The sequence below is a fragment of the Theropithecus gelada genome, chromosome 9 (assembly GCF_003255815.1).
Source record: "Theropithecus gelada isolate Dixy chromosome 9, Tgel_1.0, whole genome shotgun sequence".
In the NCBI taxonomy this organism is placed as follows: domain Eukaryota; kingdom Metazoa; phylum Chordata; class Mammalia; order Primates; family Cercopithecidae; genus Theropithecus; species Theropithecus gelada.
In genome coordinates this window covers 97,765,752-97,782,265 of record NC_037677.1, presented here as the reverse complement: position 1 = coordinate 97,782,265, position 16,514 = coordinate 97,765,752, and the positions used below count along the sequence as shown (strand labels likewise).

General features: G+C 58.0%; 1 protein-coding gene across 1 annotated transcript; it reads left to right on the top strand.

The window, feature by feature from the left end:
- The first annotated feature begins 1,044 nt into the window (after positions 1-1,044).
- LBX1 (ladybird homeobox 1) lies at positions 1,045-3,023 on the top strand. The gene is made up of 2 exons (XM_025397648.1): positions 1,045-1,508; positions 2,211-3,023. The coding sequence occupies exons 1-2, from the start codon at positions 1,184-1,186 to the stop codon at positions 2,729-2,731; spliced, it is 846 nt and encodes a 281-aa protein (XP_025253433.1). The 5' UTR covers positions 1,045-1,183; the 3' UTR covers positions 2,732-3,023.
- The last annotated feature ends 13,491 nt before the right edge of the window (positions 3,024-16,514 follow it).

Sequence of the window (16,514 nt, the reverse complement as noted above, 5' to 3'; positions counted from 1 at the left end):
CAGAGCCTACTCTGACCTCCTGCGGGCCAGCCCAGGAGGGCTTCAGATTCCCTCTCCCCAAGTGCGTCGCCCAGGCGGTGGGGTGAGGGGCAAGAGGGTCAGGGGTAGAGGCGCTGGGCTCTTGATCTCAGCCCCGCAAAGTCCACGCTGGGTGGCAGCGGGGTCCACCCAGGCTCCTGGTCTTACCTGGCCCGCGCGGCGGCCGCTTCCCTCCTGGGCTGGGGTTCCCGCCACCCTTTCGGGCTCCACATCCCGGGTCGGAGAGACCGAGACCTCCGGGCCGGTGCTGTCATTGCAGCTAGGCCGGCGGGAGGCGGGTGCGCCAGGAGCGCGGCTCGCAGTTTGGGGTGGGGGTGGTGGCTTTTCAGTCGCCCGAGGTTCGGGTGCAATAAAGGAGCCGCTAATGTAATTTACAAACAGCTCGGGCCGAGCGCGGCGCAGCGCCCGGACTGACAGGCGCATTAGGCAGGCTAATTCCAGCCGGCTCCTCCTACCCCCGGCCCGCTAATTAATGAGCTTCCCAACTTAGAGCCGCCTGCATTGGACAGACAGACAGTGAAAGAGAGGGCGAGGGAGAGGGAGAGAAGGAGAGAGACGGGGGGAGCAGAGAAGAGAGAAGAGAGGGAGGGAGGGAGAGAGAGAACAGGAGGAGAGAACAGAGAGAAAGAAGAGAGGAGAAAGGGAGAAAGGAGAGAGAAAGAGAGAGAAGTGCCGCTGCAGATAATTGATTACACCCCGATCAAGGCTAACTTGTTAGCAATAGTCAATTGCCCCGTCTCTCCGCCTCCCTCGCAGTCCGGGATCGGCGCCCTTGCCTCGGCTCTTCCAACTGCGGCCGCCAGGACCCGGGGCCAGGAGCCACTGCCGAGCCACCTGACACCTTTAAATAGCACCGGGGCTGGCGAAACTGGAGCCCCGCGCAACGCGCCCCGGCTCCGGCCCCGGATTGCTGGAAGCCCCAGCAGCAGCGGCGCCCGCGTCAGCGCCCTCCTCCCAGGGCCCCGCGCTGTTCTGCCCGCCTCAGCCGCCGCGCTAATCGGCCCCGCGCCCGGCCCGCGCCCTGCCCAGTGCGGCCTCCTTCCCACCCGCCGCCGCCTGCCCGCGCCGTCCGGCTTCCGAGTTGCCCGCGGGCTGGGTCCTCGCGGCCCGAGCCGCCCCGGCCGGGCCCCCGAACGAGGCCGAGATGACTTCCAAGGAGGACGGCAAGGCGGCGCCGGGGGAGGAGCGGCGGCGCAGTCCGCTGGACCACCTGCCTCCGCCTGCCAACTCCAACAAGCCACTGACGCCGTTCAGCATCGAGGACATCCTCAACAAGCCGTCTGTGCGGAGAAGTTACTCGCTGTGCGGGGCGGCGCACCTGCTGGCCGCCGCGGACAAGCACGCGCCGGGCGGCTTGCCCCTGGCGGGCCGAGCGCTGCTCTCGCAGACCTCGCCGCTGTGCGCGCTGGAGGAGCTCGCCAGCAAGACGTTTAAGGGGCTGGAGGTCAGCGTTCTGCAGGCAGCCGAAGGTAGGCGCAGCTGCTGGGTTTCCCTGCACCCAGCGCCTCGCGCCCTGTGCCCTGCGCGCTTCGTCCCCTCTGTCTCTGCTCGCCTCTGCCCGCTCCGGCCGCCAGGGCCTTCCAGCCTGAGCAGCTGCTTATGGGAGTGAAGATAGGTGGGACGGAACCCAATCCTTATTTCCTAGGGACCTCTGGGTAGGCCAGAGCTGGGGGGTGGCCGGAGAAGGGTGGCGGGAACCCAAGCTCTTTCCGCAGTCTGCTTGCTTTGCTGGTCTCCCTTGCGTTCCCAGTGTCCTGGGCGCTCTTAGCCCGGCTACTCCGCGTGGGGAATCGAGTCTTTTGCTGGGACCTTCTGGGTAGGGTAGAGTTGAAGTGATTGGGAAGGGATGGAGAACCAACATTCACACCACAATTAGGGTGTCCCTGTCTGGCTTTCTCCTACTCAGAGACTTTGGGTCTTTCAAACCAACTCTTGGGTAGGGGGCAGAGACCAAAACAATTTTTCCTAGGGACTTCTGGGAGACCAAAGACAGGTGATGGTTTGCCAGAGCCAAAGCTTGCCCTGGTCCTGGAGGCTGAATTAAATCTGAGAAGGGAACATTGGTAAACTGCAGGCCGGACGGGGCCTGGGTGGGGTAGGAGTTATGGGGGCCAGAGCCAGGGTGGGCTTCCTCTCTCGCAACGCGAGCCTACACTGTCCTTTCCTCCCAGGCCGCGACGGGATGACCATCTTTGGGCAGCGGCAGACCCCTAAGAAGCGGCGAAAGTCTCGCACGGCCTTCACCAACCACCAGATCTATGAATTGGAAAAGCGCTTTCTATACCAGAAGTACCTGTCCCCCGCCGATCGCGACCAAATCGCGCAGCAGCTGGGCCTCACCAACGCGCAAGTCATCACCTGGTTCCAGAATCGGCGCGCTAAGCTCAAGCGGGACCTGGAGGAGATGAAGGCCGACGTAGAGTCCGCCAAGAAACTGGGCCCCAGCGGGCAGATGGACATCGTGGCGCTGGCCGAACTCGAGCAGAACTCGGAGGCCACAGCCGGCGGTGGCGGCGGCTGCGGCAGGGCCAAGTCGAGGCCCGGCTCTCCAGTCCTCTCCCCAGGCGCCCCGCAGGCCCCGGGCGCTGGCCCCCTGCAGCTCTCGCCTGCCTCTCCGCTCACGGACCAGCCGGCCAGCAGCCAGGACTGCTCGGAGGACGAGGAAGACGAAGAGATCGACGTGGACGATTGAGCGGCACCCCGGGTCTTCTGCCACCCTGGGCTTCTAGCTCTCGAAAGCCCAACACCTCCCGGACCGGACGCCGAGGGGAGCTGGGACCTCCTCTGCCAACTCCCGCCTCCTCTCCTGTTCCCGGCCCGGACTCGGCTCCTGGCAGCCGCCTCTTCCCTCTCGAAGCAATAAACCCAGGCTGGCCGGCCGGGCCGGCCGCCGCCAGCGGCCTCCGCCGCCCCGGAAGCCCTCGCCGTGCAATTCTGTATGGCTTCTATATAAATATTTAAACCTATATAGCGGGTTCTTCCCACCGCAGCCTGATTTTTCCTTTCTTTTATTATTTTTTTTAACTCGGAGATTTCGATGTTTTCAAAACTCTGGGGCTGCCAGGTTTGCTGAGGGCGAGGCAGAAACCAGGGCTGAGAACACTAACCCTGCGGTCTAGAGGAGGGGCAGCTCCGGCTGTTTTGATTTTTCTCTGCATGTGGCGAATGCACCGGCCCGCTCCTTCCTCGCCTCCCTCGGCCTTATTGCAGCTGACTTCTATTTCCTCCTGCCTTTCTTCCTTGTGTGGGAAGGGAAGAGGTGGGCAGCCGGGTCCTGACTTGCAAGTTTCAAAATCGATATTTCCTTCCCACCCTCTGAGAGAAAAGTCTGTTTTCGATGCCATTTCTGCCTCCTAATGCCCACTAATGCTATTTTTAAGATTCCTCCCTCCCTCTCGCATTTCCTCGGACTGAGTGTTGGAGTCCGGCTCTTAGGGACAATGCAGGGGAAAATCCAACCAACCAACCATCGAAAACAGAACCCAAAGCCCTATAATTATTTTGTACTCTTTTTAGAATTTTTTTGCATGTGACAGAGACAGAGAGGAGGCCGACCCAAGCCCTCACCTCACCTCCTCCACAGCTCTGGGTCTCTCTTGCCACCTCGAACACCCCACTCCTACTCGACTTGGCCAGAGGAGGGTGGATGGATGTGCGTGGGCTGCGAGTACCCCTTCCCTGCTCCTTCCTTGCCCTCTCCTCCTCAGACTGTACCCAAGGCCTCTTTCTCCAATAAATAAAGTCTTTGCCATTTTACTAGAACCGGCGGCGACCGTGTCTGAGTGAGTGGGCCCGTTTCGGAGAAGCAGCGGCAGGCTGGGCTTCTTGCCGCTGCTTCTTGCCGGTCTCCTCAGCCTTGGAGATTTGGGGGGGATTTTCAGGACAGGCTTAAGAGTGAAGGGCGAGAGGGAAGCAGCAGGAGGAGGCGCTTCTTGCCCATAAACCTGAGGCAGTTGCTAAATCGGGGGAGAAGCGGATTTCGGGCTTCGCCAGGTCGGGGTGAAAAACGAGCCGTGAAATGCTGGGAGAAAATGCCTGTATATGTGGGGGCACACCACAGTACAACATTAATTTGTGTTGAACAAAGAGTGAGTCTTGCCCTGCAGTTCCTGCATCCCACCCCAGACCCAAGGGCATTCTCCCTGCACTCCCTGAAAAATGGGCTGAGCCCCGGGAGCACTGCAGGTATCACTCAGTCAGATGCCGGGTGGAGCCTTGGGTTCCCAAGTTTTGATTCTAGCCCGGAGGGCCTCATCCTTGGGGACTAGGGGGCCAGAGGCCAAAGGTATCAAGGCCGGGCTGAATTTAAATGTGGGTACCTGGAAATGTAAGCCCAAGCTTCTGGGAGCTAGGATGAATTTCTGACAACTTTAACAAATTCTGCCCCCACCTCCTGGCACTCCCCTTGGGGCAGAGGTATGGATCTTGCAAGGACTCTCTCGGGTCTGCTGCGCCCCAAGGCCGGCTGGGGCGGGGGCTAAGGCCGCTTTCACTTTCCCGGACAGAGCGGGTTTCTCTCCGGGCTTTTGTTGTCGCTGGGCTGGCGAGTGGCCGCTGTCACCGGAGTGGGGTCCCGCCTCCGGGCCGCTGGGCTCTCTTTCTCCGCAAAATTGATGTGAGAAATGCGCATCTGGTCTCGGGCGGCGATGGGGCCCCCAGGCCCGAGCCAGGAACGTGCGTGTCCAGGAGGAAACGAAGAGGCAGAGAGAAACTGGAAAAAAAAAAATAGGAGCGCAGAAAGATACTCCAAAAGCAGAGAAAGAAAGCAGAGAGCCACAGAGACAGGGAGGAGAAAAAGAGGAAAAGAGAGAGAAACAGAAACGGAGAAAGGGAGACAGAGACAGAGGGAGAAAAAAAGAATGGGAAGATAGGAGGAGAGAGAAGGAGCAAAGAAGGAAGGAGACGGCAGGGCAGCGGGGCGGGCGTGCGGCCGGTTCCTCCTGGGCGACAAAAATTGCCCTCTCTTAGGATGGATGGGTCTGTAATTCGGAGCGCGGACCATGAAGGCCGGGACGAATGGGCCCGGGCGGCCGCTGACAGGCGACAATAGCCGGGCCCAGCCCCCCGCGGCTCCCGGTGCGGGCACGGCCGCGGCCCTCCGCAGCCCAGAGCGCGCCGGCGCTGGCGACCATATGGTTTTTGAATTTTCTTCACAATTTGTAGACAATTTGATGGATTAGGTCCCCGCGCGCGCCTCCCCGGCACAAAGGCGGCGCAGGGACCGCGGCGGGGCGGTCACCCGGGCATCTGCGCCCGCCGTGCGCACCCCCCCCATCCGGCCCCCGCCCGGAGCCCGAAGCCCCAGGCCGCCCGCCCAACACGCTCATGAATCCCAATGAAGCGGCCCTGGCACCTCCGGCCGCTCCTTGCTTCGCGGCCCTGGGCCCGGCCCCGCTGGGTCTCTTTGGGCTGGGGGCGGCGGCCCCAGGGCTGAGCCCACCCGAGCTGCGGCGCCCGCGGGGCGCGTAGCTAAGCAGGCGCATCGGGGCTGAGGAAAAACGGGGCCATTTATCCGCCCGTCTAGTTAAAGCGGGTTATTTGTTTGCTTCTCCGGCCTCCCCCCTCCCCTCCTTTCCCCCCTCTCCTCCCCCGCCCTTCCCCTTCTGCCTTTTATTCTTTTGTCTCTAAATGGATTTAATGAGCCTGAAAAACATGACAATTGAATATAACCAAGAAATAAAAAATAACGAGGGAGGAAGGAAGGAGGAAAAGAAAGAATGAAAGAAGGAAGGGGAAGGATTAATAAAATAAGGAGAAAACGCAATTCAATTCAGCAAATGTTTTTTGAGCGTCTTTTCCGCGCCAGGCCGCGCAGGGGGCCGGGAGAATTGAAACGAATCAGATCCGGTTCCTGCCCTCAAGGAGCTCCTAGTCTAGTGGGCAAGACTCGCAGCACCCCCAGCGCTAGTAGAAGCTAACCGAGGGACAGGGCCGTGCTAGTTGCAAAACACTGAGAGGCGGCTACCAGGGTGTTGGGGGCTTCACAGAGGAGGTGGCTTGGGACCCGGGCCCAAGGCGAGAAGTAATTCGTTGTTTCCATAGGCCAGAAAAGAGGGCCAGCGGAAGGAAGGACCAGAGCTGCGGCGGAGGGAAGTGGGAACGAAGTGTACGTGCGAGCCTCGGCTGAACTCGAGCTACGGAGGCCACACAAGAGCGCCCTGCGCACTCGGTCCCGCACAATGTGGGAAGTGGATTCGAGCCACTCCGCAGTGTCCTTTGCTCTGAGGGATTCGCTGCCTCCATCAAGTTCTGGGTGGGCTTCCGGAGCCCAGCCGACAGCTCTGTTGAGGCCCTGGACTAGCACTGGACACTGCCTGGACTAGCACCCGGGCTTGGGGCTTATCTCTAGGTCCCATTGCGCAGGGAGGCGGCGAGGAAGTCAGCAGCCCTGGGCAAAGGCTGAGGGGCTTGGCTGTAGGCGGAGGCGAGGGTCTGGGATCCAGGGAGGCCTGCCTGGGCTGTAAGCCCACTCTCTCCTTAGCTCCCCCAGTTCTGAAGGAGTCTGCTACCTGCGCGCGGCCCGGGGGCCTCGGATGGCCTTGGTCGTGCCTCGGGCGCTGCCGCTGGGACCCGCGATGTGAGAGGGCCTCAAACCCCAAGTGCAGGCCGGAGGCCTCTTAGCCCACGCCCGCCGGGCCTGACTCGGGATACTGCTGTTTGTGGCGTGTTCTCCCATGTGTAGGCTCCAAGGGAGCGGGGCTTGTGTATTGCGTGTCTGTTTCTTCTCCTGGTCTGAGTGTACGAGTGAGCGTGGCCTGGGTTGTGTGAGGTGCTGTGGGCCCTACGCCCATTATTCTGGCGTAGTTCGTTAAGGCTTGGTATCCTCTGGGCTGCCTGTCCTTCGGGCCCGAGTTCCATCACCGCCTAGAGCCCTTTGCCCATCTGTTCCAGGACTCTGGGCTCTCTACGGACCCACTTTCTGTTCCCGGCTGGCCAGGAGAGGCGGCTCGGCTTTGTCTCTCCCTTCCCCGTTGTGTCCTGGGGCTCGGCGGGGCTTGCCAAGTCCCAGGACGCGAGCAGTTTCTGCTCTCCAGTCTGGGGACCCCTCGGCGCGCGGACGGCCGATCCCGCCTGTTCGGCTTCCCCTCGCTCCGCCTTTCCCGGCTTGGTGGCCTGGCGGGCGGTGCGGGGTGAGGCCGGGAGGCGCAGTTCCTTATTTTACGAGGTGTCGGGCCGGTGTCAGACGCAGCTCTGATAAGTAATACTCCAGTCTGAGGGACCAGAACGTGGTAATTAATCCCAAAGACTTAAGTGTATTTTAGTTCAGGAGAAAAAAAATCACTAATTCAATCGTCCGGAAAATTGAAGTTTGATGCATGAGTCCCCCCTGAAAGGGACGGGCTGGGGCCGCGCGCCTCCCCTCCGCCCCTACCCGTCGCCGCGGGCCCCCCCGCCCCGCATCCCTCTGAGCCGCCAGGTCCAGGGAAGTCCACTCACCCCGCCTTGGCTTTTCCAGTCACCTGAACCCAGAGGCACCTGGGCTTGGCTCCCACAAGCAACAACTACCCCTCTTGGAGCCCAGAAAGTGATTTGTGGGGACAATACGTATGCTCCCCAAACGCATGCATCTGAGAGGGTACCATAGAAAGCCCAGGAATATAGAGAGGGCAGCCAGATAAGAGGGCAGGGTAGGTAAGGTCAGGGGCTACAAAGCATGTGGAAGAAGGGACAGAGAACCTGAATGGGCTGGAGTCATGAGGGCCAGCGAGTAGGAGGCTGCTGTTGTAAAGTGACATACATGTGGCTTTGAAGTGGGTGGGAATGGAGGGGAGTAGAACTGGGTGTGCTGGGTAGTGGTGGTTAGGTTATAGGTGTGCAAAGGGGTGTATGGGAAATGACTGCATCCCTGGGACTGTACATGTGCGGAGTGGAGGTCCCTGGCAGACACTGACAGGTCTTGGAGAGCCTGGAATCTGACCCCTGGGTGTGTCCACAGGCCAAATCTCCTAGAGGACAGGCTCCTGGGACCGGTGGGGGTTCCTGGGGACCAGCACCCTGGAGGGAGGAGAATTCCCACCTTGAGTTTTCCTGGGACGCCACATCTGCACTCCCAAGTCCAGGGTTGCCATCTGCAAATCACCCTGTCTTCTCCTAACAGCTGCCAGTTCTGGGAGAGATTTGGGGCTGCGGGTGTGTGTGTGGCAGGCTGCATGGAGACTAGCAAGGGCACGTTCCTGAGTGTGTCATCAAGTATGTGCAACTGAGAAACTGAGCATGTGCGGCTGATTGATGGAAAGCGAGCGTGGGACTAGGTGTGTGATGCTGCGTTCCTACAACTGATTGTTGCAAACTAGTATGTGCAGCTAGGTGTGACTAAATTTGCTCAACAGAGAGGAAAAGAGTAAAGCTGTCACTGAGTGGGTGTGACCAGCAGGTAAACGACACCCAGGGTATGTGAGGTGCGCAGGAAGCTGGTGTGAGCAGATAGCTGGGAGAATGATTATTGATGTGGAATTGAAGCTACAGGCAGACAACCAGAATCCTGGCTCCAAACATTTTGGCCAAGCTGGCTACTGAAATTTACATTTACAATGCTGGGGGCAGGGAGCATGTGGCCTGACAGGAAGACAACTCAGGAGAGGACTAAGCAGAAGATGGGATGGAGAACTTTCAGCCTGGGTTGAAGTCTATTCTGAGGGCAGCTGAGGCCATTGAATAGGCACTATATAGGCATGGACTCTGCTTCTTTAAAAACAGGTTGTAGGGGTAGGGCATCCTCTGTTGTGCAGTTGGGTGATGGCCAGGCTGCCCTGCCTGCCTTCTCTCATTCAAGCTGGTCACCAAACTGAACCTTTGTCTTTGGAGTGACCTGTAGACTTGCCCTTGGCTGCTCCAGTTCCAGGTAGCGCTTGAAGGCCTAGCTTCCCCCAGCTCAGTCAAAGGAAGTTCTTCCTCCCTGGGGGTGCTCAGCCCTGCCCAAACTAGGGAGGGTACAAATGGCAATATGCACATGGCTGCAAGCAGAGTTGGGAGTGAATGAGTCCTGCTCACTTTGGAATCTGGTTTGTCTGTGTGCACCTGTGTGCAAGGATTGCTATGCGTTGGTGTGTGCATATGGGCATGTTCAGGCTTCCCCATGGACAGCTGGATATGGCTATTTGTCTGTGAATGGTGGTGGATGCAGTAGGGAAGGGAGCTTGGTTATCTGAGGGTATCCATGTAACCAACAGATCTGAGTGTGGACGTGACATCTGAGCACATGGGATGGAGGCATTCCTGAGTGTCTACACCCCAACCCTTCCCAAATTCAGGGGCCCAAGGCTCTTCAGAAAGGGAGATCCAAGTTGGGAGGCTCCTCCAAAAAGAAATGAGAGCTTTCTTCTCCCCTTTCTCACACACCTCTGCCAACCCAGAGGCTGGGATAGGGACCAATGTAGGGCAGAGGTGACCCCTTTCATCTACCAGAGGCTGTTCAAGGTGAAGTGCCTGCGTCTCTATAGGGACTGTCTCCTCTCTCCTGATGTCTATAATGGGGCCTATTGATCCATCTGCCTGAGGTCTCCCTGGGACTGCATGTCCACATGCAGATAAAGGGTAAGCCCAGACAGGCCCACAGGCCCACACCCAACACAGACATACCCCAGAAACAATCCACACACACAAGGCAGGCACCCACTTACACAGATCAACACTGTAGAAACCCAACACTGTAGAAACACACCCACCCACAGTGACCCACAGACACACAGGATGCCTGGAAAACACATTGCAGTCACATAAGACACAGCAAACCTGCCCAAATACGGGCAGCTAGTAGCACACATAAGAATTAAACAGATAAACCTTTGCCATTAAACATATACACCATCCCCACTTTACACATACAATACAGGCAAGTGACAGAGGCACAGCTCACGGTTGCCACAAGCACACAAGGCACCGGCTTCCTGACAGTTTATGCAAACACGGGAGTGGGGCAGGGACTAGCTGGTTTAGGTGACTTCCGTGGAAATGCTGCTCATGTTCTGATGTTCTGAGAAGAGTCCATTTGGGGAGATGGCAGACAGTAGCAGACAGGAGTTGGTGGGGAAGGGAGGCTTCCTCTGTCTGGGGAAACCCCAAACCGGTGCCCCAGTGAAAAACCAAGTCCCCAACCACCCTGAAATGCAATCAAAGCTGTGGCCGCCCACCCGCCCTGCACAATGACTCTGGGTGGAGTCGTTATCATTTTTGTTAACTTTTTATCGACTGTTTGCTAGATGGCGTGTCAGTAAAGTGTATGATTTGAGATGAAAAATTAGGCAGATTAACCTGAGGGGAGAGCCTGATTGATTACTAAATAGGATCAATTTGAAAGTTTTAGTCCTGGCGTTTCTGCAGAGCCTCTTAATACTTCAAACTTCAATTTTACGGGCGATTGAACTAAGCATGTTTCTGACAAAATTGATATATGTATTAATTTGCTTTAACTGGTGATTAATTACTCTCCACTGAAAGAATTATATGGCGCTGTTTGCCTGCGATTTGCATATTAATCAAATTCTAGTTGATAATTCCGCCGGTGGGGGGGTGCAGGGCGGGGCATGGGGCCCAAGGGTGTGAAGGGGTGTTTGCGCCTGTGCCGGTGTGTGCACCCGTGTATGTTGGGGGGGCTTCCCACCCCCCCTTTGCTCGCTCCCTGCTTAGCTGCCAGTTTAGTGCATTAAAACCAAAGATGCAGAACGAGTTTGCCCGGCTATTTGGCGGGAGCAGAAATTGCCTGTCCGGTTTTATGATCTGCTCAGCCTGAGCAGCCGGGTCCTTAATGTCCCCTGTCAAAGTGTCCGCGATTTAAAGGGAAAACGGCCCCCGCTTTAGCGCCGCGCGGGGCCTGACAAGGGACGAGGCAGGGACAAGCACCCCCTCAAATAACTCCCTCCCCTCCAGGACCATAGTTTCCCGGTGGCATCCCAGCTCTGGGGACTCTCGGAACCAAGCCATGTCCTTGGAGTAGTCCAGCTCCTGGGATGCCCCAGCCATGGACTCCCACGCCGCCCCACAACATCCATCTACATGGGAATATATGCGGAGACCCAGAGATGAGGTCACTGTCACTTGAGCTGACGGGCAGGAAGCCACCGTCTTAGACACCGCAGACACAGTTACCCAATCACATTGCTGTTCACTTAGACCCCTGCTCGGGCCTATCTATAGACACACTCAGCTACCCGTATGTACACCCAGACACAGAACTACACACAGGCGGGGAGCACACATAGACACCCAAGTCACGTCTACACGGCCTCTCAGCCACACGTGGTCACACACACTCAGATGCACGGAGGTCCATACATATACACCCAGGCATGGAGACACGTCTCAAAGGGATTCTTGCCGGATAGACCCCAGATGCCTGCCCACACCCTCCCAGGAGCAAGCAGTCCCCATGCAGCCCCTCCCGGTCCCCTAGCCAGGCAGACCCCTTAAGCTAAAGGGGGCGGCGCCACCAAATCAACTTTTCCCATCTCCGGATTCAAAGGGTAGGAGTGTAATTAAAACCAGATAATTAATGAGACAATATTCCTCCAGCTACATCTTTAATGAACAAACCCCTTCAGGGCAGCCTCTTCTTCTAGGCTCATTAAAGAGAAGAAAGTTGGGCGGCTTGCGGACTTCCCAGCGCGTTAATAACAAACCGGTGGCGGGTGCCTCGGCCGGAGGAGAGGGAGCCACAGCGGCCCTCTCTGGCCTTGGCTCGTCCACCGCCACGTTGTCCCTTTGTCCACCCCCACCACCACTCCTCACCCCCAACCCCTTCAGCCGCGTGGCCTCATCGTCTCCGGCCGCCCCCCAGCGGCCCTGCAAGTATTCAGTGACCCCCGGCTCTGCCTGCGCTTTCTCTGGCGGCCTCTCACCGGTACCAGGCCAGCCGTGCGCTCAGCTGCGGCCGGGCGTTGGGCCTCCCAGTGCCCCCGGTTGAGCGCTGAGTGCTCCAGGCCGTTTGGCTGGATGGAACTGGCTCTGTAGAAGGGAATTCGAGGCAAGGTAGGGGCTCGAGTCTCCCTCTGAAACTCAGTGTCCTAGCTGGGTGGCCTAGGACTGACGTTTGAGCGTCGTCCTGGGAACCGGTGGGCTGCAGGGAAGGGGAGGAATGGTGATTAGCTCGTTTTACACGCGCCCCCTCGCGCTCTCAGGAACGCGCACTAGCAACCATACTCATGTGCACTCGCTCGCACGTGAGCGTGCACACACAGAAGCGCCCACTCGGTGGTGCACACACGTGCGTGGTCGCAATGCCTGGGGTCCAGACGGCGCGGCCCCAGCCAGGACAGCCTGGTCTGGGCCTTCCCCCGCCTCACGAGGTCGCTCTGGCGTCATTCGTCTCCAGGTCTCCAGGATGGAAGCCTTTTCGTTCCATGTTCATCCTCTAGGGCCTGGAGCGGACAACTCGGGCCGGGGAGACTGGGAGCCGGCAGTGTAGGAGGGCAGGGGGGCCCGGACGCGCAGCGGCGGTAGCTGTGGCGGCGGCTCCGGCGGCGGAGCCTGCTTTCGCCTGCACCGGCTTTTAGGGATGAGTTATGTGGCAATGAGCGAAGTAAATCTGCATGCGCAAAAGATGCTAATTACTCTTAATAGCCTACCCAGACGCCCCGAGACTGGAAACCCAGAAACGTAAATCTGCTCCCGATAAATATTTTTAATTGTGAAATTTCCTGGGAAGAAGGCTTTTGGTTCGCGGGCCCGAGGCATCTGGCTTTGGAAAGAGGAAAACGGCTTCCCACCTGGGAAGCAGGGTCCGGAGTCAGGGTCCAGCTCGAGGGCGCCAGGCGCTGGCCGAGCGACCTGAGCCGGGCCGGCCTGCGCTGGGTAAAGTTAGTGATGTATCGCATTAATTACCAGTGTAAGCTGAAAATGGTTCGAGGCCCAAGGAAAATTAATGGGAATCCAAATTCTAATTATGTAGCTGTTGTTAAAGAGTTTAACTAGATAGTCACGGAGGAAATTGGATTATGCATAGAAATATGCAGCCAGCGCACGCGGGCCGGGCGAGCGGTCAGGGGACTCGTAGCCAGGCCGCCCCTTGCCTTAGAGGACGCTCCTCCTCTTCGAGGAAGGAAAAGGCCCACCCCTACCCCAGTGTATAAATAAAGATCCCGCGTATCCCGATGGCAACGGCAGGGCGGGTCTTTGGCTGGCAGGAGAGGCCGAAGGTTTCAGAGGCGCGCGCTTGAATGCGGGGCTGGTGTGGAAGTCCGGGACTTCTGGGTCCCTTGGTCTGGGTAAGCGTTTGTGCCTGCCCATTTCTCAGATTCTAGGTCGTTGCTCAGCTAATCCATCCTGCACTCCTTTTGATAATCATATAATTACATCTGAGCGCTGTGAGTTTACATTTTTTTCCACTGTCAGTTTAAGGAAATAGCCACCAAACGGAAGCCCAATTACACCGAAGCCTCGTCATTCACTTTATTAAGGACCCTGGATATGTTTCCATTTTCGCAGGAAATGAGGTCTGATCAAGCAGCACTAATACCTCCGGCCTCAGGGAAGGGGCGGGGACTCTCAGGGGCTGGCTAGATTCCGCGCGAGGCCTCGCCGCCTGCAGAGCCAAAGCTTCGAAGCGGGTGGCCCCACCTTGGGGTGGCAGATACCCAACCCTTCACGTCTCCCAGGTCCTCCTAGGACCTCAGATTCGTTCTGTCGGGGCCACCCACTGGGCAGACCCACACTTTCCCACATCTCAGTGTGCTAGGCTCTGGGCTACCCCACGCTGGCATGAGTTGGGGGCGGATGGGAGGGCCAGGAGAGTTGAGGGGACTTTGCAGTCCCAAAGAGAGACCCAGAGTCCTTTCACGCTTCACCTACCCCCTTCCCAGATATTTGGCAACCTTCGATGATGCTGCTAAGACCTCCGGAGCTGGGCAAGCAGGCCTGGAACGTCTGGGAGGCGTCTTCCGGGGTCCCATGCCCCGCCTCCTTCAGTCTCTGATTCCAGTCTTCCATCTCCCCCTCAATGGGAACGCATCCTTTCCCCGCTGCCACCCTCTGCTTTTGAGGGAGAAGACGGTGGGCCCAGGTCTCACCAAGGAGCTCGGGTCCGCCAGGCCTGACCCCGGCGCCGGCAGCTTTTGCCCCTTCTCGGATCTGCAGTTCCTAGACGGCGGCCAGGCAGGATCCACGCCTGCGCGGTGGCAGTGCAGCCACTTGGTCTCTCCAGGTCTTCCTTTCCCTCCACACAGGCCCCCGACTGAATTCAGGGGGTGAGGAGGAGTGGTAGGGACGGGGCCTTCAGGCCAAGCCTCAGGAGAGGGGGATGAGCTGGAGGCAGGACCCCACAAGTTTGAGGCATCAGAGTATCTAATTTGCAGGTGCCGTGGAAGCCAGGCAAGGCCCTACTGATCCGTCCAGGAAAGGCCCCAGGCAGAGAATGGCCCGCGGCGTTGGGGTGTTCGCAAGAAACTAATTCCGATCTGGGGAACGGGTCTGAGTTAGACACGTTTACAGTCCCATTACCCTTTCCTCCTGGGCGCTGAGGGGGGCAGTTCCTCGAAACTTGGGGGCAGATTCTTCAGGAGCAGCTGCTGTGGGTGTCCGAAGGAAGAGCGAGGAAGGGAGCCCCGGGACGCGGGGGTCCACACCCTCTGCCCTCCCAGTCGCAAGCCCAGAGCAGCTGCTCATACACAGACCCGCATATCCTGGGAGAAAAACAGATGAGCGTGCCCTTGTATGTTTGACTCCTGAGCCAAATGTGGCCTCTAAGACCCCGAATTCTTCTAGCAGCCTCAGAACCGAATCCATAAATCCAGAGAGGCAGGTGTGCCGATGACAGGCTCCCACCCCTCCAGGTCCTGGGGAAGGCCGGGGGATGCTTCCTCTCTCCCTCGCAGCGACTGCCACGCTTTTGCCCTCCCTCTTCACCTCGCCCCCTTTAAGCGTCCAGAGAACGATGGCTGCCCCATAGGCCCCGTGTACCCAAGCCATCCCGCTGTTTCGGTGAGGATCCTAGGGTCCAGGCTCTTTCTTCCCGCAGCCCTCTCAGGTCTCCAAGCCGGCCCCCTCTTCTCTGTGACGCGGGCTTCGAGCGCCACCTAGCGGCACTTACGGGAGACGCTCAACAGCAGCGCCCACCCTTCAGCCACCCCTTTCCCCACCTACCCAGAGCCCGGATAGCCACACTGACGCGGTCCCACTCCCAAACTACAAGCCCCTGCGTGAGCACGCTTCACCCCCCACTTTTATTGTTGTTGTTGTTATTATTATTATTACTATTATTATTATTATTATTGAGCCTCTATCGCCCAGACCCCCACTTTTTATTATTATTATTATTATTATTGAGACTGTATCGCCCAGACTGGAGAGCAGTGGCGCTATTTCGGCTCACTGCAGTCTCCACCTCCCAGGCTCAAGCGATCCTTCCACCTCAGCCTCCTAAGTAGCTAGGACTACTCAGAAGCGCGGTACTACGCTTGGCTATTTTTTTTTTTTTTTTTTTTTAACTTTTAGTATAGGCGAGGTCTCACTATATTGCTTAGGCTGGTCTTGAACTCCCGGGCTCAAGCGATCCTCCCACCTTGGCCTCCCAAAACTCTGGGATTACGAGCGTGAGCCACCGTGCCCGGACTTCTTTTTAAAAATAGAGACGTTGGAGGCCGGGCGCGGTGGCTCAAGCCTGTAATCCCAGCACTTTGGGAGGCCGAGACGGGCGGATCACGAGGTCAGGAGATCGAGACCATCCTGGCTAACACGGTGAAACCCCGTCTCTACTAAAAAATACAAAAAACTAGCCGGGCGAGGTGGCGGGTGCCTGTAGTCCCAGCTACTCGGGAGGCTGAGGCAGGAGAATGGCGTGAACCCGGGAGGCGGAGCTTGCAGTGAGCCGAGATCCGGCCATTGCACTCCAGCCTGGGTGACAGAGCAAGACTCCGTCTCAAAAAAAAAAAAAAAAATAGAGACGTTGGGATGGGGCGAGGGGTCTCTGTTTGTGCTCTGACTCAGGCTGGAGTCTAGTGACATGATCATAACTCACGGCCTCCCAAAACTTCCGGATTACAGGCGTGAACCGCGCCCGGTCTCTCACACTCACTTCTTGGCACGCAGCCTTTAGTAAAGGGCGGCAAGGAATTGCAGGGGTGTGGCTAGGGTACTCTCACTTGTACCCGGCAGATGTGCGGGACACTGTTTCAGAGTTTGGGTTTGGGATAGGGTTGAGGAAGGGATCACCCCATGTCTCTGCTAGTGGGGAGCAAAAAAAAAAAAAAAAAAAAAAGGTTCTCTGGCCGGGTGCAGTGGCTCACCCCTGTAATCCTAGGAGGCAGAGGTTGCCGCGAGCCGAGATCGCGCCACACTGCATTGCAGCCTGGCAGCAGAGTGAGACTCTGTCTCAAAAAAAAAAAAAAAAAAAAAAAAAGGGTTCTCTTGGGCCTGCTTATGTGACCCTCTCATCCCCAGCCCGGCCCGGCCCCCAGCTCAATCCCCGGTACACTGGGGGTAAAGATCAGAACTATCCCGCCTCTCAAACTTCCGGTCCTCGCACCCGCCGCGGCATGGGAAAGATT

What these genes read in the sequence shown, in the direction of transcription:
- LBX1 (XM_025397648.1), top strand. Translation starts at nt 1,184, where the DNA reads ATGACTTCCAAGGAGGACGGCAAGGCGGCGCCGGGGGAGGAGCGGCGG. An exon ending in CGTTCTGCAGGCAGCCGAAG is followed by an intron (nt 1,509 to 2,210) that starts GTAGGCGCAGCT and finishes CTTTCCTCCCAG; the next exon opens with GCCGCGACGGGATGACCATC.